Source organism: Ambystoma mexicanum, chromosome 5q (genome assembly GCF_040938575.1).
Source record: "Ambystoma mexicanum isolate Mex_15411 chromosome 5q, UKY_AmexF1_1, whole genome shotgun sequence".
Taxonomy (NCBI): Eukaryota; Metazoa; Chordata; class Amphibia; order Caudata; family Ambystomatidae; genus Ambystoma; species Ambystoma mexicanum.
Window position 1 is genome coordinate 212,350,981 of NC_090933.1, and position 21,381 is coordinate 212,372,361.

Below are 21,381 nucleotides of genomic sequence, written 5' to 3' on the forward strand. Positions count from 1 at the left end.
CACGTTTGGACACATATCACACCATGCAGGACTGGGAGCAATGGAATGGCTGTTACTTAACACCAAGGAAGTTCCAAAAGCTGATAAGTTACTGACATTGAAATTACTTACCATTGTCCTCAGCAACAGTTTTACGCATGAAGATAGATATTTTGTTCAGATCTCTGGTGCCTCAATGGGCACAGCCATGGCTCCCAGTTATGCAAATACATACATATCTAACTTGGAGGAATCATACGTTGTACACAATGAAAGATGGAAGAAACATCTCAAATGTTTCCTAAGATACATTGACTACCTGTTTGGCATATGGAACGGGACCATTGAGGAAATTGCGGAATTCTTTGAATTCATGAACTCACTAGCTCCAAGAATCAAATTCACTCAAAAAAACAGCAACACATCAATCTAATTCTTAGATGAACTGGTCTACTCTAATGCAGGCAAACTACAAACAACCATTTACACGAAACCTACTGACAAGAATAGTCTGTTTGCCACGTGTTTTCACCCCAGGAGAACTATTGAGAGTAGTCCTCTCCGTGAATTCTTTAGATACTGGCGAATCGTTTCTGAAGATCAAGATTTTGTGTCCAAAGCTGAACAACTCACAGAGAAATTCCTTAAACGGGGCTACAATCCTGAATCTGTACAAGCCAGTGCAGTCAAGGTCATTAATATATCAAGCCGGAAGCATTGAAACCCAAGGAACGCAAAACCAACAGTGACAACAGTGACCTTGTCTACGTCACCACATACTCGTAACAAAGTGGCCAAATCAAAAAAATCATCAGGAAGAATTGGAACACCCTAGTACATGACCCTATACTTAGCCAGATTGTTTCCCACAAAAGCAAATCTCTATGCGACTATCTCATTAAAGCGGACCTTTTGTCAAAAAAAGCCAAGAAACAAGATTTTAAAAGGCACCATACCCTGCAATAATTGTCACAACTGCAATTATATCACCCACCGCTACAAAGGTTACAAGATGGCTCTACATACATCACACCTCAACCTGTGACACAAGAAATGTAATTAATGGCATCAAATGTCCATGTGGACTTTATTACGTGGGCATGACTACCAGGAAAGCCAAAACACGCTGGGTGGAACACAAGTCAAACATCAGACTTGCATCTGAGAAATCTCCAGTATCACAACATTTCAATTCACTAAGACACACAATAGCACAAATGCAGTTCATGTTGGAACATGTATGTCTGCTAAGAAGGAGGAAATTTGAATAGACTTATGCAACGACGAGAGATCCACTGGATCAATCAACTTGACTCCATGTTCCCACGTTGTATGAATTTGGAATGGGATTCCACGTGGTATGAATTTGGAATGATCTGTAATGACACAATCACCCCTTCCTTTTATATTCCTAGACATCTGGTCCATGATACGATACAATCTCTCGGTGGCACAAGGCGAGAAGCATCACTCCATGATTCGTTTGATTCCAACCTGCACATTGCTACCACTCAATGTAGTGACATACAGACTACAGCAGATACCAAAAATATCATGACAATATCTGATGCGAGACTCTTTGGACCATCCGAGTCACACAGTTTTATTGGTTTACAGGACCTTTTCCCTGTAAAAGTGCACATTTACAAAATGGTGTGCTTCTATTACTGGTGTTTCGGCTCAAGTTACTAGAATTATACAATACGCATGCGTTCTTGTTGCTTAGGGACCAGATGCCTTGCCCGAAAGGGTTTGCAGCGGTCTCACTTATCTCAGGTTGTCTTGGAAATACTGTACCGACATGGTAAGCATAACACACACATTCTAGGCAGTGAGTGGCTGTTCCTTCACGGCCCTGATTGATATATCAACCACATGCTTTTCAAGCACAATAACAAACCTATTACTAATGGCTCCCCCTCATTCCTACAGGACACATATTCCGAACAGTCAGAGGTCTGAATAAGAAACACAAAGTCCAAAATAGAGACATTCTACAACAAAGGGTGAGTGCCTCTCACCTTCGCTTACATTATGCATGCATGCATGTGAAGGTTTCGGAAAGGCGATCATTTACGTGGGACCCAGCGCTTTCTCGAAGCGACTGATCTGCATGTGATCACCTGTTGAGTACCAAATTATATAATTTAAATATTAAATATTTCTCTGCCAACAGACACAGTGAGGCTCCGTTTCCACAAGTTAACGAAGATTGGCTTGCTGCTAAATCATGACAGAGTGAAACATTGAATATTCAGTCTGTCCACAGACACAAATGAAAAGAGGTGAGTTTACCTCACTTTTAATGTTAGACATGTCAATATGGGTGGCGGTTAATGGGGACACAGCACTTTCCACAAGCGACTGGCCCCACGTTTAATTGCACCATAGGACCATTCAACAGCATTACTGACAACTACCCTCCTTTTTCAACAGATATGGTGAGGGATTTCCTCCCTCCCCCCCATTCCCTGGCAGTGAAGATTCATTTAATATCTTTCCAACTCCCAGGTTAGTGATCCACAAGCACAGGATTTAAATGTCAATACATCCAGGCTGTAGAGAACTTTGAGTATTACTTATCCAGTATTATTTTTACTTTTAGGTGAAACACTTAAATCGTATGTATCACTTACCTGATGAAGGACTCCTAAATGCCCGAAACGCGTTGTAATAAATAGGAGGCAACTCACAGAGACACGTCATCTCACCCTAGCCAAGAACTCCTCCTCATTTAGATATCTGTGCTAATGAATGTTCTTTGATTATGCTCTAAAATTCATTCTTGTATATCTGTATGTAAAGTATTCACATGCCTGGCCACAAAAGGAATTTTTTGTTTGATGGCCCGCAGAAGTTGTCCAAATTTTGTAGATATTGAAATACCTCTGGTTTTTAACAAACACTGTGAAAAACTCCTTTGTAAACACCACAAAATGAATTAAAATGATGTTTATTTATCTTTCACCAGTGTACTAATAAAATCAGTACATTGTTATAGGCACCATCAAATAGTGAATTGTTTCAAATCAGTTTGCGATTAATTTGCGATAGTGTGGCCAGGTCTCGTCTTCTCAAGTTTTCGGAGGACCCTTCATAATTGTCCTTTACTATGATCTTGTAGGCAAGATTTGACTGGGAGCACCTGAAATACTCTCACACACTTTGTAATTCTTTGAAATACAAGAAATTTAAATAACCAACTGAGTGAACCTCTACACACATCTCGTTCTATGTGGCCTGGGGATGGCAGCCGCTACAGGATCCTCACCCTGGGGGGCAGCTTTATGAGCGAGGATCACATGGGGGAGCCAACCCCATGGGAGATATTCTGACTTCATCATGTGAGACATGGTATCCCCCATTTGCACTGAAAAAGACGCCTTGATACCCAATACCCTAATGACCTATTGCCATGCATCTGTTCCCCCCTTTTGGGAAAATAGAGAAACCTTATGCCTAACACCCTTACAGCCAAACTCCGATCCCTGGACTAAAAATTAAAAGCTCCAAAATGATATCTTCATATGGAACCACTGAGCGAGATTTTCCAAGTACTATGCATCAGTTGACATTATTGGACTCCAATTCCCACAACCACCAAGTACTGGGACGAGGAAGATGAAGCAAATGATGCAGAGCATTAGGAGCCTCAAGCTCAATGAGTGTGCTAGCCGTTTTCAGAAAGCACCATTGCACAGGAAATTTAAGGATGAAAACAAAACTATTGGAAGCAGCTGTTCAGAAGACATTACATCTCCCTCAAAGGCGCGTGGGAGCTGGAAGCATGAGCCAGCAGAGAGGGAACATTACGTTGCGTGAGCAGGACATGCTGCGGAGACGTCAGGAACCACGGGAAGATTCCTGGGCATTCTGCAGCTGAAGGAAGTAGCGTTAACCTCACCAGGACCTCAAGCAAGCAGGTGTGCAAGAGCGCAGCCGCAAGAGATGCCGGAGGGTCGTTAAACCAGTCCAGAGTGGAAAGCAGATGGCAAAGCTACGCCAGATAAGCGCGAACGGGACCAAAGACGCCACACAGAGCCAGTGAGTCAGCCCAAGCAAAGTGGGGACACCAGGACAGTGCTGCGACCGCACCAAACACAGTTTGAACATTGTAAAGCTGCAGAGACAGAAAGAATAAAAACATTGTTTTCTGAGTCAAAAGGCCGAGTACAAACAACCCCCAACAATATATGAGTGCACGGAATGCAGTTATGGGGAAAACTTAAATCTAACATTGAAACAACTCGATACACCGAACCAAGGAAGTTATATGCAATCTTGGATGTAAAGAGAAACTGTTATATAGGTCTGGAAGTAAGCAGTCCTTGCAAGGGATTATACCAGGCAATTGCAAACCTAAAAAAAAAAAGTCCCAAGAAAGGACTGTTTGTTGAATAAAGACTGCGAAAGTAAAAGAGAAACTGTTGCTTATGAATTTAAAAATTCCTGGCAAGAGAGTATACCAGGCAGTTATAAGAAGTGTAAAACATCCTGGTAAGAAAGTATACCAGGCAATCACAAGTGCATAAAGAGTCCTGGCAGGGGAGTACACCAGGCAGAGGCAAAACCTATAGGAAGTCCTGAGAAAGAACCATGTTTGGTGAGCAAAGAACAGACCAAGAATCATTGATGTTGGAGAAGAATCCAGGGAAAGGGACTGAACCTCTGGGACCAAGGCGCGTTACCTTTGATGAATTTTGTGGTGGAACTTTTTGAAGAAGAAATGAGGCTAAATTGGTTTGGGCAAAGAAAAGACACAAATAATAGACCAAGAAACATTGCCATATCATTGAAGAATCAAGGGGAAGGGAACCACCCTCTGGAACCAAGGTTCTGTTACCTTGGAGAACTTTAATGTTGGAGCTGTTCCATTTTCATGTATGAACACATTTTGCAAACACCAGGTTAAAGACATTTCCCTTCTCACTTTATTATTTGGTTTGTATCGTGAGGGTCAGGATAGAATGCTAGGACACAAGGATGAATTTGATTTCTGAGATCCTGACACAGATAGATCCTTAGTGTTTGGTAGGGAAATTCCTCTTAGAGAAGGGTCATAGAGGTATTTTCCCAACTCGTTTATGTTAATAAAAGTCTAACCAAAAACATGACAACTTTGCGTCCGCCTTTTATTTCTGACTCCTCGCACCTGCCTCAAATAAATACTAAGGAATCTGTCAGCATGTCAGTCTAAAGCAAAGAGTCAACTGTCCTGTGTCCAAAAACCTATTTCCAACCCTTACTACAAACTCACCTAAGGAAAAGGGGTGGTCTTGGCCAAGAAGAATGGCTTTCTTCTCCTAGATGATAGCCGAAAGTTAACTTCTGGGTGATTCAAATGAAATGTTATTCTCAAAGGATACAAATAAAAGTCTCAAAAAAGAATCCTTGAATTGAGGTTCCAATAAGAAACATAGAACAAAAAGTCTTGTATCTTCACGTTGTTGGGGGGATAACTCCCTCCCCCTGACCTTTCTCAGTTTTCCCAATGCCAGAACAAGCGTCTTTCTTCTCCTGTTCTTTATCAGGCATTTCACAATGCCAAAATAATGACTCCCTTTTCTTGGCTCATTCCACAGTGTTCACAAACAGCAGGGTGCATGTCTCCATTCCCCAGGCTTTTGTCACAACTCTCCCTGTGTTCAAAGCCCATCTGGTTCACTAACCTGCTAGGTACTGTGACTATGATGATGGTTTTGGTGGCAGTTCATTATTTGGTGTGAATCCCAATCCCTTCTTAGCTCTCTTGATTCTCAATAATTGTACCTGGTTCACTATCCTGCCAGGCATTTTTTTTGTCGGGATCCCAAATCGCTTTGGTATTTGTTTCTTCCTCTCAGTACCCAGACCCTTTTGGTTTCTTTCTCTGAGGTCACAGACCCCTTTGGTATTGGTTTCTTTCTCCCTTTCGTGATTTAGGCAGCCCTGGTCTACCCGTCTGCCAAGGACTGCCACAAATAAGTCTCTGGATGCCAGTCCCAGACCCGTTTCCCACTGTGGATAGTCCCTGAGGGTTCCCAGCAAGCCTCCCGCTCACCCAACCCTCCTGTGGTTGCTCACTTGTCTCACTCGGCTGCTTCTGGGTCTCTCACCCCCGTTCATATACATCCTCCTCCTCCGTACGAGCGCTGTAGCAGTCCACAGTAGCTGCCTGCTTTCGGATGCCATGTTTCAAGCGGACCACACTCTCCAGCTCTCTCGACCAGCTGGCGCTTCGTCGTCCTGTTTCCAAACACGGCCCAACTACGGCAGAGCTCTCTGGAACATCTCTGCTGACGGAAAAGCGTCCCGTCCTTGACTGCTTCATTTGGCTCCTGACCACAGGCTCCGAATCAGTTCATCCAGGGAGGATCTCTCTCTGTGTTTGAATTCCCCTGTTCTATTTCAGCTGGGCCTTGGCCAATAGGACATCTATCAAGATTAAACTGCTCTTTATGCTCTGCATTTCTTCCTTGTCCCAGTACTGATCTTGAGGACTCCCATTGAGTCAGTTGGTCTCTTCCGCGTCTCAGTACATGAGGCATAGAGGTCCCTTGAAGATCTCACATTTTTCCTCGTCCCAGTACTTCCTACCTTACTGGTTTGAAGGAAACCGATAAGAACACTAGGGATGGTGTTGTAAGGGGTTGGTGAGGAAGGTGGGTTAAGTTAAGGGGGGGCCATGGGGATACTGCATTCTCACCAAGTCATCACTAATCCCATTGGGGTCTTCCCTTCCCCATGAGACCCACCTGCTGAGTACCACCCCCAGGGGGACTATTGGGGAAGCGGCCTCACCTTCCTGGCCTAATGAGAAGGGGCTCCACCTAAGGGAGAAGTGACAATACCTGGCGATTCATCACTTTGAGCAGGTTGTCTAATCGTTGCACCTAAGGAATTTCCTGCAGACTAGGATGCTTGTTTTTCCATGCCATCCTCTGGATAGGTGTTGCCTTATTGCCCACAGTCTCAGCCTGAACTACCAGACTATCATGTGCCAGATGCCTGGTTAGGAATTCCAGGTCATATGGTGCTAGATGTACTTTAAAAAACAAATCCTTGTGGACTGCGGGGCCCGAGCAGGGATTCTTCCATAGCACCATAAGGGTATGTTTTATGGCATTATGCAACGGAAGAATGGGCTTAATGGATGTGCCCTTGTCCAATAATGTCCGTCATTTCACATACGATATTTTGGCAGGTAGGGGACTCCCAAACAAATGCATCTGATACCTTTGCCATAATTTTCCTGTAAGCCATGTGTGTATGGGTTCTAGGATCTCCCTGTGGGTATTCCACCTCAGGAGAGTTGTCCAAGCCACTTGCATCATGAAAGAATAAAGCCAAGTCAGGCAACCTCTTCATCATCCTGGAACTCATCAGGACGTTGAGGAATGCCAGTGGTCTCAAATCCGAAATGGAAGGGTCATCATCCTCATCAATAATGTACTGTAAAGAGGACATAAAGCCCCTGGTATATTTTGGGAAAAATCTACTCGAGGGATCCTTGATTGCCTCTGACAGTTTTGGCTGCAACGCTGATGGAGCCGGTGGAACAATGAAAAATTCATCAGCCGTTAATGGGGTCAACAGTAGGATCGAGGACTTCACAGGTCTCAGGCTCTTAGATGCACAAGGTGGTTGGTGAGTTGAGTCCCTGCCGGCCTTGTAGGGCGTGGTAGGCTCAGAGGTCTTCTTCCTGGAGGAAAAGAGAATGGACGGACCAGCTTTCTCGAAGGTGTGCATCATCTTGATCAAAATCTCTTCTCCCTTCTCTGCTGAGGAGGATTTAGACAGGAACGGTACCTGCCTCTCTGGGGATGAGTCCTTCGACAAATGTCTTCTTCGAGGAAGAAGATCAATGACTGGAGTTGCTCCTCGAGTGGGATCTCTTAGTGTTTTTTTTTACCGCTTGTTCAGACGCAGAGGTCTTTTCGCCAGGTCAAAACCTTCAGTGGAGTCATACTTGGCGACTTTGAGGATGGTCGACCTAAGGTCAATTTGGAGGCTCTCTCCTTTAATACCTTTGCTGTCATACCTGACACCAGCAATCTGGCACAATGCGGTCGGTACCAAGGCAACACAGACAAACTTCGGAGTATACATGCAGACGTCTACCAGAGATATAAAGAATTTCAAAGAAAAATAAATGTGTCGGAGAATCTCTGAAGTGAAGCAGTAAAAAAGAACTGAGGTCACGGGGCGCCAAGTGCGCTACTTGCACCAGCATCAACGTTCCGTCCAGTAACCGAGTCGACTCGATGGCCCTCGACACCAGTATGCATGATGCCGCCTGCTGGGAAGAAGTTTCAGAGAGCTTCAAAGAAGGAGAATAATTATCTAAGATGAGGAATCCGTCGGAGGACAACAATCCATTAAGACCACAATTTAGATGCTTTGTGTTTTCATCGTACAATCTCACAATTTAGAAAGTAGAACTTCATTAGGATATTTTACCAGATATATGTGCTTAAAAATTGTGTATTATTTACATTTCATTCAATTAACGTGTTTTTGCGTCCCAGTGATATATGGACTTACCCAAGTCCGTAATAAGAATGGGTTCCTGTAGGGGTATTTCTGGGATCTCTGTAATTTTTGGCATTTCTGACATAACTGGCATTATTGTCATTTCCGTCATAGGATTAATCTCTTGTAATATTCTGATTTTGGCAGGTTTTGTAATTTTTCGTTGATGTCGTAATTTTCTTCCATCATTGAGCTTAAAGTGAGAGGCGATGTGAGCTTTTCTGTGCCCTGATGTTCGACATTTCTTGTCACAGTGGGGACATGCAAAAGGTCGGGCACCTATAAATACAAACACATTGAAAATAAATTTGTTGTCAAAACAATTTGGAGATAAAAATAATATACAGAAGGTTACATTCAATTTTGACCACTTGTGAGGAACCTGAGGGCATCTTCCCATCTACTCCCCCTTGGCTCTTTCTCTCAGGTGGCCAGGGAAAGGCCATCGCTTTTGGATCACGACCCTGGGGGAGGATATGCAAAGGAGGAGGATCAGCTGGGAGGAGGGACAGTGGGGAAAAGGTGGTCTTTAGGTGAGGCATCATATCGCCCTTTCCCTTGTCAGAACGAACACACACACACACCCCCCCACTCCCCCCCCACTCTCCCCCTTCCCTCCCCCACCCCACCTACCTTGAAGACTAGGACGAGGAGGCCACTAATGGGAGTTATGCACACTTCCATTCATGCACACCACTTACTGGTACTGAGATGAGGAAGAGGACTGACTATAGAGCACCACTACAAGAGCCAGGCATGTCCCACTAATAAAATGAACTATGGCCAGGAAATGGACTTGGCACCTGCAGCCAATTGTGAGGCTACAGGTGCTTAAAAAGAGACAGGCAAGAAAGAGCAGGCAGCAGGAGGAATCCCGCCTGGGGAGAAGGACATGGAAACCCAACATGGAGAAGGCTGAAGAGAGGCAGGCGAAAAGGACATCGAGTGCTACAGAGAGGTGAGGAAAAAGCCGAGGCTCGAGAGCCCTGCAGTCCCCTGTGTTGCGTGTCCACGAGCAGAGCTATGGGGAATAGACTCCAGTGTGCCGCAGACCAAAGCAGCAAGGTTCAGAAGAGGTGAGCCCTGCTCACCAGAGCTTACGCCAAGTGAAAGGGGAGTGAGAGAAAGTCAGAAGAAACCGAAGGCACCCAGAGGAACGGGCCATACACCGGTGAGTGACAGAGAGGGAACAGGCATGCTGGGGAACTCCAGTGGCTGGAATAGAGCGGAAGGAAAAGCCGATCGAATTAAAACTTATAACGAATGGGTCCGGAGACTGAATGGAAGAGTTTTGAATACCGAAGAAGTGCAAAGTGCTTTTTGAATAATGGAATACCGAACTAGGGAAAAGATGTGCAAAGTATATGAGAATCCTGCACAAGTGAAAAGAAAGTGATGTGAATTTATAAACACAGTGAAAACAAGTTGTAACTCTTGATGGACAACGTGAAAGTATGAACTAAGTGAAAGCAAATCATAATCTCTATTATATAGTCTGAAAGCAAGATGGTGAAAAGGAATAAACACCACAATAGATTTGTGAAACAGAAAAATAAATGTAAATCTAGCCCGGTTTTGCATAGTAAGCCATGCAGCCTGGTGACAGTAAGTGGAAGTAGGAAGTAGATGTGTGGGAGTTCAAAAAGTCCTGGTTGCGAAGTTAATGACCTTGTTGAGAGGAAAAAAAGCATAGTTGTGGAGACCAAAGAGGATTCTGGCACAGTTGTCCAATTTAGAGAAGACGAGTGGTTAAGAGATGCTTGGCAGTGTTGAAAGGAAGGAGGTGTCTGATTTTCCAAATATTTAAGAAGTTGAGGTTGGAGATGAAGTAGTGAAGGTGTGACAAGGGTTATGGATGATGTTGACATTTTTAGCTGAGCAGGAGAGGGTGTCGAGTGGGAACTGGATACGCAGGGGAAAGGATGAGAGTATTTGGAAGGGAAGAAGAGTACCTCTGTTGTGGCAGAGTTTAACATCAGAGAGTGCAATGCCATCAAATATTTAATGGCATAGAGATTGTTGGAAATTTTGATACAGAGATCAGAGGGGATTTCAGGAAAAGAGAAGGCGTTTTGGGTGTTGTCTGCAAAAAGTTGGTACGTGAACACAAATGAGGAGATAAGTGCCCCAAGAGCAGGAGTGTCGAGTGTAAAGAGGAGAGGAACCAATACAGAGCCTTGTGGAACACAACAGTCTAAGCAGTGAGTTGAGAGGTGTTGTTCCAGGAAACCAAGAATTGGCGAGGTGCCAGGTTAGATTCAATCCAGGCAAGAGCTTAATTGCGAATCCCAAGAAGAGAGAGTGAGAGTATTTAGGCTATCTGAGTGATCAACAGTGCCAAAAGCACTGAAGAGCTCAAGGAGAATTAGACTAGAGGATAGGTTGGCATGCTTAGCAGAGGCAATGAATTTGGAGACATTCATGAGAGCAGTTTCCACGAGAGTGATGGGAGCAGAAACCTGATTGTAGGGGGTCTCGAAGGTTGTAGACGTCTAAGAAATGTTTAATACTGTTGAACACAACACTTTCAAGCACGTTAGAGTAGTGTGGAAGGAGAAACACTGAGGACGTTAGTTGGTAGGTTTGTGTCAATTCGGATTGTTGCACACTGACCCGAGGGATGGTTTCCCTTAGCCTATCTGTACCTAGCTGTATGATAGTGGCAGCCTTGTTCGATGGCGGACTGCCTGTCTGTTGAGTGTACTGTTCTACTTAAAGTATCCCTGTAGATTTTGATGGGATTTCTGCGCCTGCATCACATGGGCAGAGAATGCCACTGCCACAGATCCTGTTGGACTGGTGTTCCACGACTCCCTTAAAGGGCAATGTCCTGAGTAAGGGATGCCATTGTGACTGCACTTGTGACTAGGCGGGGGGTCTCCCATCCAACCCCAAATACATCACCTCTGGGTCCCACGTCTGCTATCTTGTGGAGGTAACTGGCCCTTTTGGTCACCCGACTAGAGGATCCCATAGCAAGGCAGAGGATGTTGTCACAGTGCCTTGGTGTTTGCGTTTCTAAGAACATCTTGGAACTTAGCATGAAAAAGCTATTGGAGAAGTGTACAATAATATATATATATCAGTTGGAACAATCTCTAACAATATTGGGGAAGACAGATGCGATTAAAAAGACTTTGCAACCTTCTATCTTGTATGAGTTTAGTATGATTCAATTACCATGTTTGGCAACGGTGCAAAAGATAATAGAGAAACTGCTTACGTCCTTATTGGACAACAATATTTTGGCAAAATTCCTCTCCTCATACGTAATGGTGGATGGAGAAGGGGGTTTCTAATGGATTCCTTTGTCCCACGGATTGCTCATCTATGACATTCTATCTCCAGCATAGCACATCTTTGGAAGCTTTTCAGCCATGAGGGGGCACAGTATGGCTCTATGTCAGCAATCTCTTTTCATGTTTCCCTCACTATGCCATGCTAAGCCCTAATCTATGCAAGTGAAGGCCAAAAAGGGTGCTCTTCATTGTGTCAATATGGTTAAACATAAATATAACCTCTGTCCAAAAATCCTTTTCCAACCTCCTTTCTCTCCTTATTCAAAAGAACATACAAAACAAACAAGATCGACTGTTGGGCCTTGCCCAAGGGGAAATGGTGGCTGCTGGCTTCTGGCCCCCACCCTTGCCTATATTCACAGTCCCAATAAATATATAGTTTGAGTACTGCTGGAGTGCTATCCAGTGGATCCAGCCGTGTCTCTCTGGTTCTCCTTGAAACTTGTGTCTTTTTCAGTCCTTCACCCTTCAGGGAGACCTTTGTATTTTCCCTTCCTGTAGTCTGGTTTATTTTCTCAGTCTCTTCCTCACCCACACTGGGGCTTACTCCTGATCATTTCCTACTCTGGGGCGTAATGACTCTTCCCCCACACTAGGGATTCTCTCAGTTTCTGTAACGCTCACCTGATTCTCGCAGAGGCGCCGGTCTTGACTGGGCGACTACCGTATCTTCAAAGGTGATGTGTAGCACCCGGTTGGCTCTTTGGGCTGGACCTCTGTGCACTGTATGCCTGACGTGTAGAGTAAGATGTCTTAGGTAAGTGAATGCCGAGCTCTCCATCTGCCTCGGGGCAGGGTGCTGTAACCAGTTTCTTCACTGGATAGGTAGCGCAGGCCTCTTGACTTCAGAGGACTGCTGTCCGTCGTTTACTGCACGAACGGTAAGTTTCGAGTCATTCAAATGTCTTTAAAGTCTTTAGTAATGATGTCTCTTGTTTTGCAGGGTTCCGGCGATGGCGGATGACGGGCTGAAGTGAGTTGAAGGTGGAGCCCGTGTGATGAATAGAAGCGCCTGGAAGCACGTAAGTAAGCGCTTGTTGCCTGCTTCACGATGCGCTCTAACTGTCTTTTTATTTTGCAGGTACGAGTTCGGAGCGGCTGCAGGGTGCCGGAATACCCACTGGATTAGATGTGGAAAGGAGTAATGGCACGTGAGTATTAAAGTTCCCCAATGTCTTTAAACGCACCTTGTTTTGTCTTTCAGATGCGGGATGCAGCGCCGAAGGCCTCCGGAGCGTGCGAAGAGTTGGTAAGCTTTTGTCTTTCAGATGCCGGAATGCAGTGTGAAGACCTCCGGAGCGCACGAAGAGTAGGTAAGCCTTTGCCTTTCAGATGCCGGAATGCTAACCTGTTCTTTCTTGTCTTTATAGGTGTTGCTGAAGACTGGATTCAGAATGGTAAGCCTTTGCCTTTCAGATGCCGGAATGCTAACCTGTTCTTTCTTGTCTTTATAGGTGTTGCTGAAGACTGGATTCAGGATGGTAAGCCTTTTTCCTTAGGCCCAGGACCGGATGCAGAAGACACGATGAGCGTCCTGCTGCAGAGGTTGCAGAATAACGCAAAGCAAGATTCATCCACCGGGTGTGGTTTAAATAGCCTCCTGTAGTGCTTAGGTGTCTCCTTCCACAGCCACGCCTAGGTAAGAAAAGAGTTCCTGGTAAGAAAAGAGTTCCTGCCTTCCAGAAGAGTTCCAGTGTTCTGAATCTAGGGAGTGGCTCCAGCCCCACCCAACAGGAAAAGTAGTTCCAAACAGAAGAGGATCAGAAGCTCAACTGGCAGGCAAGTAAGCAGCATGGTCTGCTGCAGGTAAGTCCACCCAAGCATTATGAGCCCGGCGCTTCCAGCGCTGGGACTGGGCATATTTATGAGCCTGGTGCCACTGGCGCCAGGACTGGGTCCAAAAGGTCCCAATTGGGACTGGTTGGCACTCGTAACCTGGGTTATGGATCTGCTTCCAAGGGAGTTGGGAAAACCCTGACCTTTTGGAAGCAGAGATCATGACAGTTTCTCTCTGCACTCTCCGGCTCCCCTGTTCTTTCCCCACCTCAGGGTTTCTTTCTGCATCCCTCTCCACTTTGGGCCTTCTCCGCTTCTTCCCCACACCGGGTTTCTTTCGGTTTCGCTTGCCATTCTGGGGATTCTCTCTCTGACCTTGGTGCCCATCACCTGTTCCTTGGAATATGTCGAACAGTGCTCCCTGAGAGGGCTGTGTATACATAAAGTCTCTAATCTCTCAGCAGATCCCCTTATATGACTCAGCTGGAGTACGCTGCAGTGGGCGTCTTCCCTGGTTCCCGCTTTCTTGGTGCAGATGCTTGTGGGCGCTTCCTCCTTTGGGATCTGTCTCGGCCCATTGAGATACTCTTTCCTTGCATTGGGCTGCCACAGCCTACAGATCCTGTTCTCACCAACCGGGTTGAATCGCACTTTGCTGGTGCGGACCTCCAGGTGCAACGCAACATCTGCCATTTTGTCTAAACTGTCTCTACCTAAGGTACGCTGTGGCGTGGTTAAACTCTGCATGCTTCGTGAATACTCCTTACTCATTGCTCCCTTGCCTGACGTGACTCCATGAGGCTGTTTTTTCCACCGTTCTTCTGTCTTCTCTAAAGAGGATATGAAGTTAGGGTCAGAAGCGCAGCCAACTATTCTTAAATGTTTTTAACACACACCAGCTCTTGCATACCCCATAAAGGTCTTTGTTTCTGGGAAGAAGGGATGGTGAAGTGAGCATCTCTCCAGGGTTTCTCTGTCCCCTTAGTGGGAGTCCTATCCAGAGGGATCTCGCTTACCCTGTCCCCTAGGGGTTGTTGAGCGTAGTCCCCAAGGGGGTGGGCCTAAGGATTTTTTCTGCATGAAGTATGGCCTTGAAAGCCATCAGTGTGTCATGTGTGTTAGCCAAGTCCAGCTGCACACAGTGAAATGTGATTACACAAACAGCTGATAATATTCCAGTATCTGTAAGAATACGCACCTTTACTTCAGATGCATGGGCATTACAATTAGTTGTCCAAGGGTACTGTCTCCCATTCCTAAAGAGGTCTCCAGATTGTCCCCTAAGTGAACACTCTTTGGGGTCCAGATCCACTCCTTGCAGGAGATTATTTCTCTTTTGGAAAACGGCACTGTGGAAAATGTACCTGTAGCAGAATGGAACGGGAGATGGTACTCCACCTACTTTCGGCTCTCCAAAAAGAGAGGACGGCGAACCATTGTCGCACTCTGAAACACGTGTATGAGCACGATACAAATAAAATATATATCATCCTGGACCTGAGGTGCTTGAACAAGTTCCTCAGGAAGGACACATTCAAGATGGTCACTCTTTCGCAGATCCTCCTTCAGGCCCTTCAGCTCCAGGCCTGGATGATGTCACTCGATCTACAGGATGCTCACTTTCATGTGCCTATACATCCTACACAAAGAAAGTACCCGAGACTCGCCATTGGCAGTTCTCACTATTAATTTAGAGTACTGCCTTTCGGACTTACCTCCTCCCAGAGGGTCTTCACCAAGTTGATGGTGGTGGTAGCAGTGAATCTAAGGAGGGGAGAGATTCACAACTGTCCCTACCGGGATGACTGGTTGATCAGAGCTCGTTCTCCCGAACACTATGGAACCTCTCAACAGCAGCACGTGCTATTCCCTCCACAAACTGGGCTTCTCCCTCAACTTCAAGTCCCATGTGACACCTTCTCAAACGTTTCCATTTGTTAGGGCTGTCCTGAACTCTTCCTCTGGGAAGGCTTCGCCTCCTGAATTGAGGGGTTCAAAATACCTTGCAAATGGTAATGAGTTTTCAAAATGCCCAATATCTACCGGTATTAGGTTTTCAGAGGTTGTAGGTGTCCTGGCATACTGCCTTTTCCGGGTGCCGGAGGCTGCGTTCGAGGATGAGGTCCCTCCAGTGGGCTCACCTATCCAATACTCAGTTTTCAGGAAGGATGATGGACCATCTTCAGGTCCTGAGTAAAGAAGCACAGGATCTCCTGTGGTGGGCTTGCAAGGAGAACGTGATGGACACTCTGGGAGACATGTTAGTAGTGGACTGGCAATTTCCACTCCAGTACGCATTACCACCAGTCCCCGTCACCCCTCAAGTGATTAGGAGGTTTAGGAAGTTGATAATCCATGACCCCGATTGCCCCGGATTGGGCCAGGAGGACGCGGTACCCGGACCTTCTGCACATTTCCATCTGCCCTCCATTCCATCATCTCCGGAGAATGAGTCTACCCTCGCAGAAGGGAGGCAGTCTTCTTCAGCCAGGAATCAGAACGCTGAACCTACAGGCCTGGTTACTGACAGGTTAAGATACAAAGATTGGGGCGTCCCAGAAGACATTATCAAACTGAGCAGTTATTGGAAAATTATAAGGAGGGGTAGTAGGCAAAAAGGAAGGATAAGATAAGTCCAACTGAAGGAGTTTGAAAACAGACCAATTTGAAAGGTTCCAGTGGGCCCCAAGAACCCGTGACAAGTGGAAAAGGCAGTGTGAAGAATGAGCTGTTGGGAGACTGTTTAGGATGGAGATTACATCAGGAGTAGAGAGCTGACGAAGAGGAGATAGAGTACAGGACTAGGGGGAGCAGTTAGGGCCCTTTTGATTACCCCAGCAGACCAGGAAGGGGTTTAGCTGGCTCCAGGTCCCTTTTGAACCTCATTAAACACACAACTAAGAATCATTACAGAGATGGGTCGTGGAAACACCTTAAAACCTGCAACAACCAAAAATCATGACAGTAGTATTTGGGAAACCCCTTAACTCCTACAACTCCTACAACTAAGAACCACTAAGGAGAGGAGTTTGTGAAATCCCTTTATCCCACAAAGAGGCTAATAATTCCCCAGCAAAGCGTTATCCCAGAGAGCTGAGAGACTGTGTTCCTTTCATCAATCACTTTATTATTTTTGCACATCCTGTGTCAAACCCTTAATAATCTGTTGAACTATGCTTGTGGTTTGTTGATCTCGGTCACCTACGTGACAGACACAAATAAGTTGCCTGCCCGCTTAATGTCTAGACCCATGAACAGACACTGCATCAATTGGGAATACCTCCGGCTTAGACCTGTTCATCTTTTCTGATGTCAGACTTCTTTTGATCATGGCATGACTTGTTTCAACACACCTTTATGGTGCATGCCAAAGATCACATTCCTAATCCTTTTTTTCAAAAGACATGGAATTGGCTATATCTTATACTCCCCAAACACTGTACACAACAGCACAATAGTAGAGAAACCAATAATGCTCTAGGTAGGAGTTCTTACCTGTATGTAAACGTATATGAACTTTTAAACTTCCTGATGTGGAGAAGCATTTCATGCAGTAGTCACACTTAAAGGTTTTAACACCAGTGTGGGTTTTTATATGAGCAGTAAGAGTGCTGTTTACAGCAAAAGCCCGAAAACACTGCAGACACTTATAGGGCTTCTCATGGGTGTGGATACGAATATGACGTACTAGGTCACTGGGTTTTTTAAATTCTTTGGAGCAATATGGACAGATATGCCATCGGACGCCACTTTCTTCACGTATTAAACCTTGGAAAAAAAAAAAAGAAGTAGTTTTAAAACGGATACAATCCTCACTCATCGTACTGTATAAACACTTTAAAAGTATGTTTATTGCATAAATCAAATGCATAAACATTCAAGTTGCACAACCTTTACCTCAAGATGTTAAACATATTTCTGTTTGAAGACACAAAGAAAACTGCCCCTCGCAGCTTCCAACTATAAAACATTTCTGAGTAAAATGTTGTTTGCTTTTAATTACATTTTCAGCAAAAACAAGCAAATTTATTGATGCAGGTCAGTAATATGCAGAAAAGTATATCGAGCAAATATGTCATAGTCCACTACAAACTTTATCAACTAAACAAGATGTCAAGACTCAGATGCTGTTTGCAGTTCAGCGTAAGGGTGGGGGGGAGAAAGCAATTTAGCAGAGCAATATGATTCAATTCAAATATACGGTTCCCAGAAATGTAAAGAGGGAAAGAGGACAAAAGGCATTCAGGTGCAACCTACCCGTAACCTAACAGTCAGTACATAAAACCCTTCCACAAACCAGTGGCTGGGGTGCACTGACCGGATCAGTTGCCTGACCCTTTCAAGAGGGTATGTGGATCCCTCTCAGCCTTGGGTGTGAGGCTTACCAGTGTAGAAGCTAGAGACATTGCTACCCTAGAAGGGGGAAGGTGGCAGTTGGGAGGGACCCAGTCCATTTTTGTGTGTCTGAAATTTGCCATAGTACCACTGTTATTCATCCCATACCTATGTTGCAAGATGCAGGACAGTTTTTCTCTGCTTATTGTAAAGAACCACAATTAGCAGCCAGCCTAGTGGTGGACAGAAAAGAAACCAGCCCTTCATAGAGTGACCCGCATCGAGCGCATCACAACCACCTGCACCATTCAAAGAAAGCAGTGCGCCAGGCTAGCCCCAACAAATGTATGTCGTAATCCACTCCATACCATCTGCTCTGCAGCTCAACAAAAAAGACTGCATTCCGTTCCATGTAACAACGATCACTTACCGTAGAGTCACAGAACGCTTCCAGATCATGACCGCAATATCACAGACTTGGCTAGCACCCAAACAAAGTGGAACATTTGCTATAGTGGGCCGCCATGGACAAACTGCATAAAAGAGGTGGGGCATTGACCCCTGACCCCTAGGTGAATTCTGATGTTTCTAACACCTCATGGGAGGGAAGAACAGGATTAATTGGCCAAGAGAACCAGAAGGCGAGAACCAATGGAAGTGGAAGCGATAAAAAAGGGAGCAGGAAGTTGTGGGTTGTTCGGGTGAGGTCAGCGTAGGTGGACCAGAAGGAGGAAGGATAGTGTAGAGGAGCATGGAGGCAGTGTAATGAACAGGAGAGGTATTGGCTCATGAGAGAAAATGGTACAAAGTTATGAAAGTGCATGCAAGGTGTCCGTGAGATTAACAGAGGAAGAATAGTGAATGAGTGTTAGGGTGGCTGAGGGAGAAGGTGGGGAGGAATAGCAGTTGTGTGGTAGGGGAGGTAGCAGAAGGGGGTTGTAAGAGTAGTGGAGAGATTAGAAGGGTGTACAGAGGGGAGTATTAGGAATATGGAGAGTAGCAGTGGTGTGGAGGTAGAGTAGTAGTAGTGTGGACGGGGGCAGAAGTAGCGTGGAGAGGGGGAGCAAAACCGATGTGGAGGGCGGGAACAGAATTAGTGTGAAGAGCGAAGTGTAGAAGTGGTGTGAAGAGGGGAGAGCAGAAGTGGTGTTTGTTTGCTTATTTATTTGGTAGTGCGCACCAAAACCTTGGGTAGCTGGGCGCAAATAGGACAAGTAGGCTTAAAGCTTAGTTACAGAGCAGGTTGGGTACATACATACAGGAATTATACATTTACTGCCACTTCCCGGTTACAATAAGTGGTTGGGAACTGGGGGGTCACGTATTACATATTACAGTTGAATAATGCAGTGGATAGCAAGTATATCGAGTGTGGTAGGCATCAGCAGTAACAGGTAGCAGGTGCAGTCTTCGTATAGGACAGAGCGAGTTAGGAGTCATTTGATCGTAGCCAGTTCAGAATGTTACGTCTAAATTTATGGTAGGATTGTTCCATTCTAAGATCTGAGGGTAGTGCGTTCCAGGATTGCGCTGCTTTGACCGGGAAACTGGCGCCACCAGCTGTGGTACATTTGAATCTAGGGATCTCCAGAGTGTGGGCATTGGCGGATCTCATGGGGCGTGTAGTGAGTCTCTTATTTATTCTTTCTGACAGATATGGTGGTGCTAAGTTGTTCAGGCATTTAGACGCGAGTCTGTTTTAAGGAGGATCCTGTTTATTTCTAACCAGTGGACATCTCTTCTGAATTTGGATATGTGCTCTCTGTTAGGAATATTCAGGGCTGCTCTAAGGGCATTTTTTGCAGTCTTTGGATTTTGTCAGTGATCTATTAAGTAGCTCCTGAATACACGGCATTACAATAATACAGTCTGGATATTATGAGTGTGTTGGCCAAGGCAATGAAACTAGTTTCAGAGAGAAATGGTCTGCAGGCTCGGATGAGTCTACAGGTGTAAGCTTTTGTAGATGCTACTGTAAAGCTCACCTGATTCCCGTAGAGGCGCCGGTCTTGACTGGGCGTATACCGTATCTTCAAAGGTGATGTGTAACACACGGCTGGCTCTTTGGGCTGGACCTCTGTGCACTGTATGTCTGACGCGAAGGGTAAGATGTCTGCAGATAGAAAATATGGGATTAAGGAACTGGGTTATTGAATGTCTCTCTCTTCTTCCCTTTCTCTTCTCCTGTAGAACCCCAAGGGTTAACGCTCTCACCTTAGGTAAGTGAACGCCGTGCTCTCCATCTGCCTCGGGGCAGGGTGCTGTAACCAGTTTCTTCACTGGATAAGGGCAGCAGGCCTCTTGACTTCAGAGGACTGCTGTCCGTCGTTTACTGCACGAACGGTAAGTTTCGAGTAATTCTAATGTCTTTAAAGTCTTTAGTAATGAGGTTTCTTGTTTTGCAGGGTTCCGGCGATGGCGGCTGACGGGCTGAAGTGAGTTGAAGATGGAGCCCGTGTGATGAATAGAAGCGCCTGGAAGCACGTAAGTAAGCGCTTGTTGCCTGCTTCACGATGCGCTCTAACTGTCTTTATTTTGCAGGTACAAGTTCGGAGCGGCTGCAGGGTGCCGGAATACCCACTGGGTTAGATGTGGAAAGGAGTAATGGCACGTGAGTATTAAAGATCCCCAATGTCTTTAAACGCACCTTGTTTTGTCTTTCCGATGCAGGATGCAGCGCCGAAGGCCTCCGGAGCGTGCGAAGAGTTGGTAAGCTTTTGTCTTTCAGATGCCGGAATGCAGTGTGAAGACCTCCGGAGCGCACGAAGAGTAGGTAAGCCTTTGTCTTTCAGATGCCGGAATGCAGCGCGAGGCGTTGGTGACAGCCGATGGACCAGGTAAGTGAAGAGCTGTCACTGAAGACCGTAATGCTAACCTGTTCTTTCTTGTCTTTATAGGTGTTGCTGAAGACTGGATTCAGGATGGTAAGCCTTTTTCCTTAAGCCCAGGATCAGATGCAGAAGACACGATGAGCGTTCTGCTGCAGAGGATGCAGAATAACGCAAAGCAAGATTCATCCATCAGGTGTGGTTTAAATAGCCTCCTGTAGTGCTTAGGTGTCTCCTTCCACAGCCACGCCTAGGTAAGAAAAAAGTTCCTGCTTTCCAGAAGAGTTCCAGTGTTCTGAATCTAGGGAGTGGCTCCTGCCCCACCCAACAGGAAAAGTAGTTCCAAACAGAAGAGGATCAGAGGCTCAACTGGCAGGCAAGTAAGCAGCATGGTCTGCTGCAGGTAAGTCCACCCAAGCATTATGAGCCCGGCGCTTCCAGCGCTGGGACTGGGCATATTTATGAGCCTGGTGCCACTGGCGCCAGGACTGGGTCCAAAAGGTCCCAATTGGGACTGGTTGGCACTCGGAACCTGGGTTATGGATCTGCTTCCAAGGGAGTTGGGAAAACCCTGACCTTTTGGAAGCAGAGATCATGACAGCTACTGAGTTAACTTGTTTCTTAAGGGTAAGTGTGGAGTCAAGGTAGAAGCC

At 45.7% G+C, this 21,381-nt stretch overlaps 1 protein-coding gene across 6 annotated transcripts in view; it reads right to left on the bottom strand.

Annotated features, from left to right (window-relative positions):
- Positions 1-21,381, bottom strand: part of ZNF236 (zinc finger protein 236) — a 2,444,547-nt gene that overhangs the window by 1,663,632 nt on the left and 759,534 nt on the right. For all 6 annotated transcript variants that reach the window (XM_069620724.1, XM_069620725.1, XM_069620723.1 and 3 more), the window contains 2 exons: positions 17,061-17,333; positions 8,503-8,769 (listed from right to left, as the gene is read on the bottom strand). In XM_069620724.1, the coding sequence (XP_069476825.1) occupies positions 8,503-8,769; positions 17,061-17,333 (540 nt within the window). The remainder of the gene's footprint in view (positions 1-8,502; positions 8,770-17,060; positions 17,334-21,381) is intronic.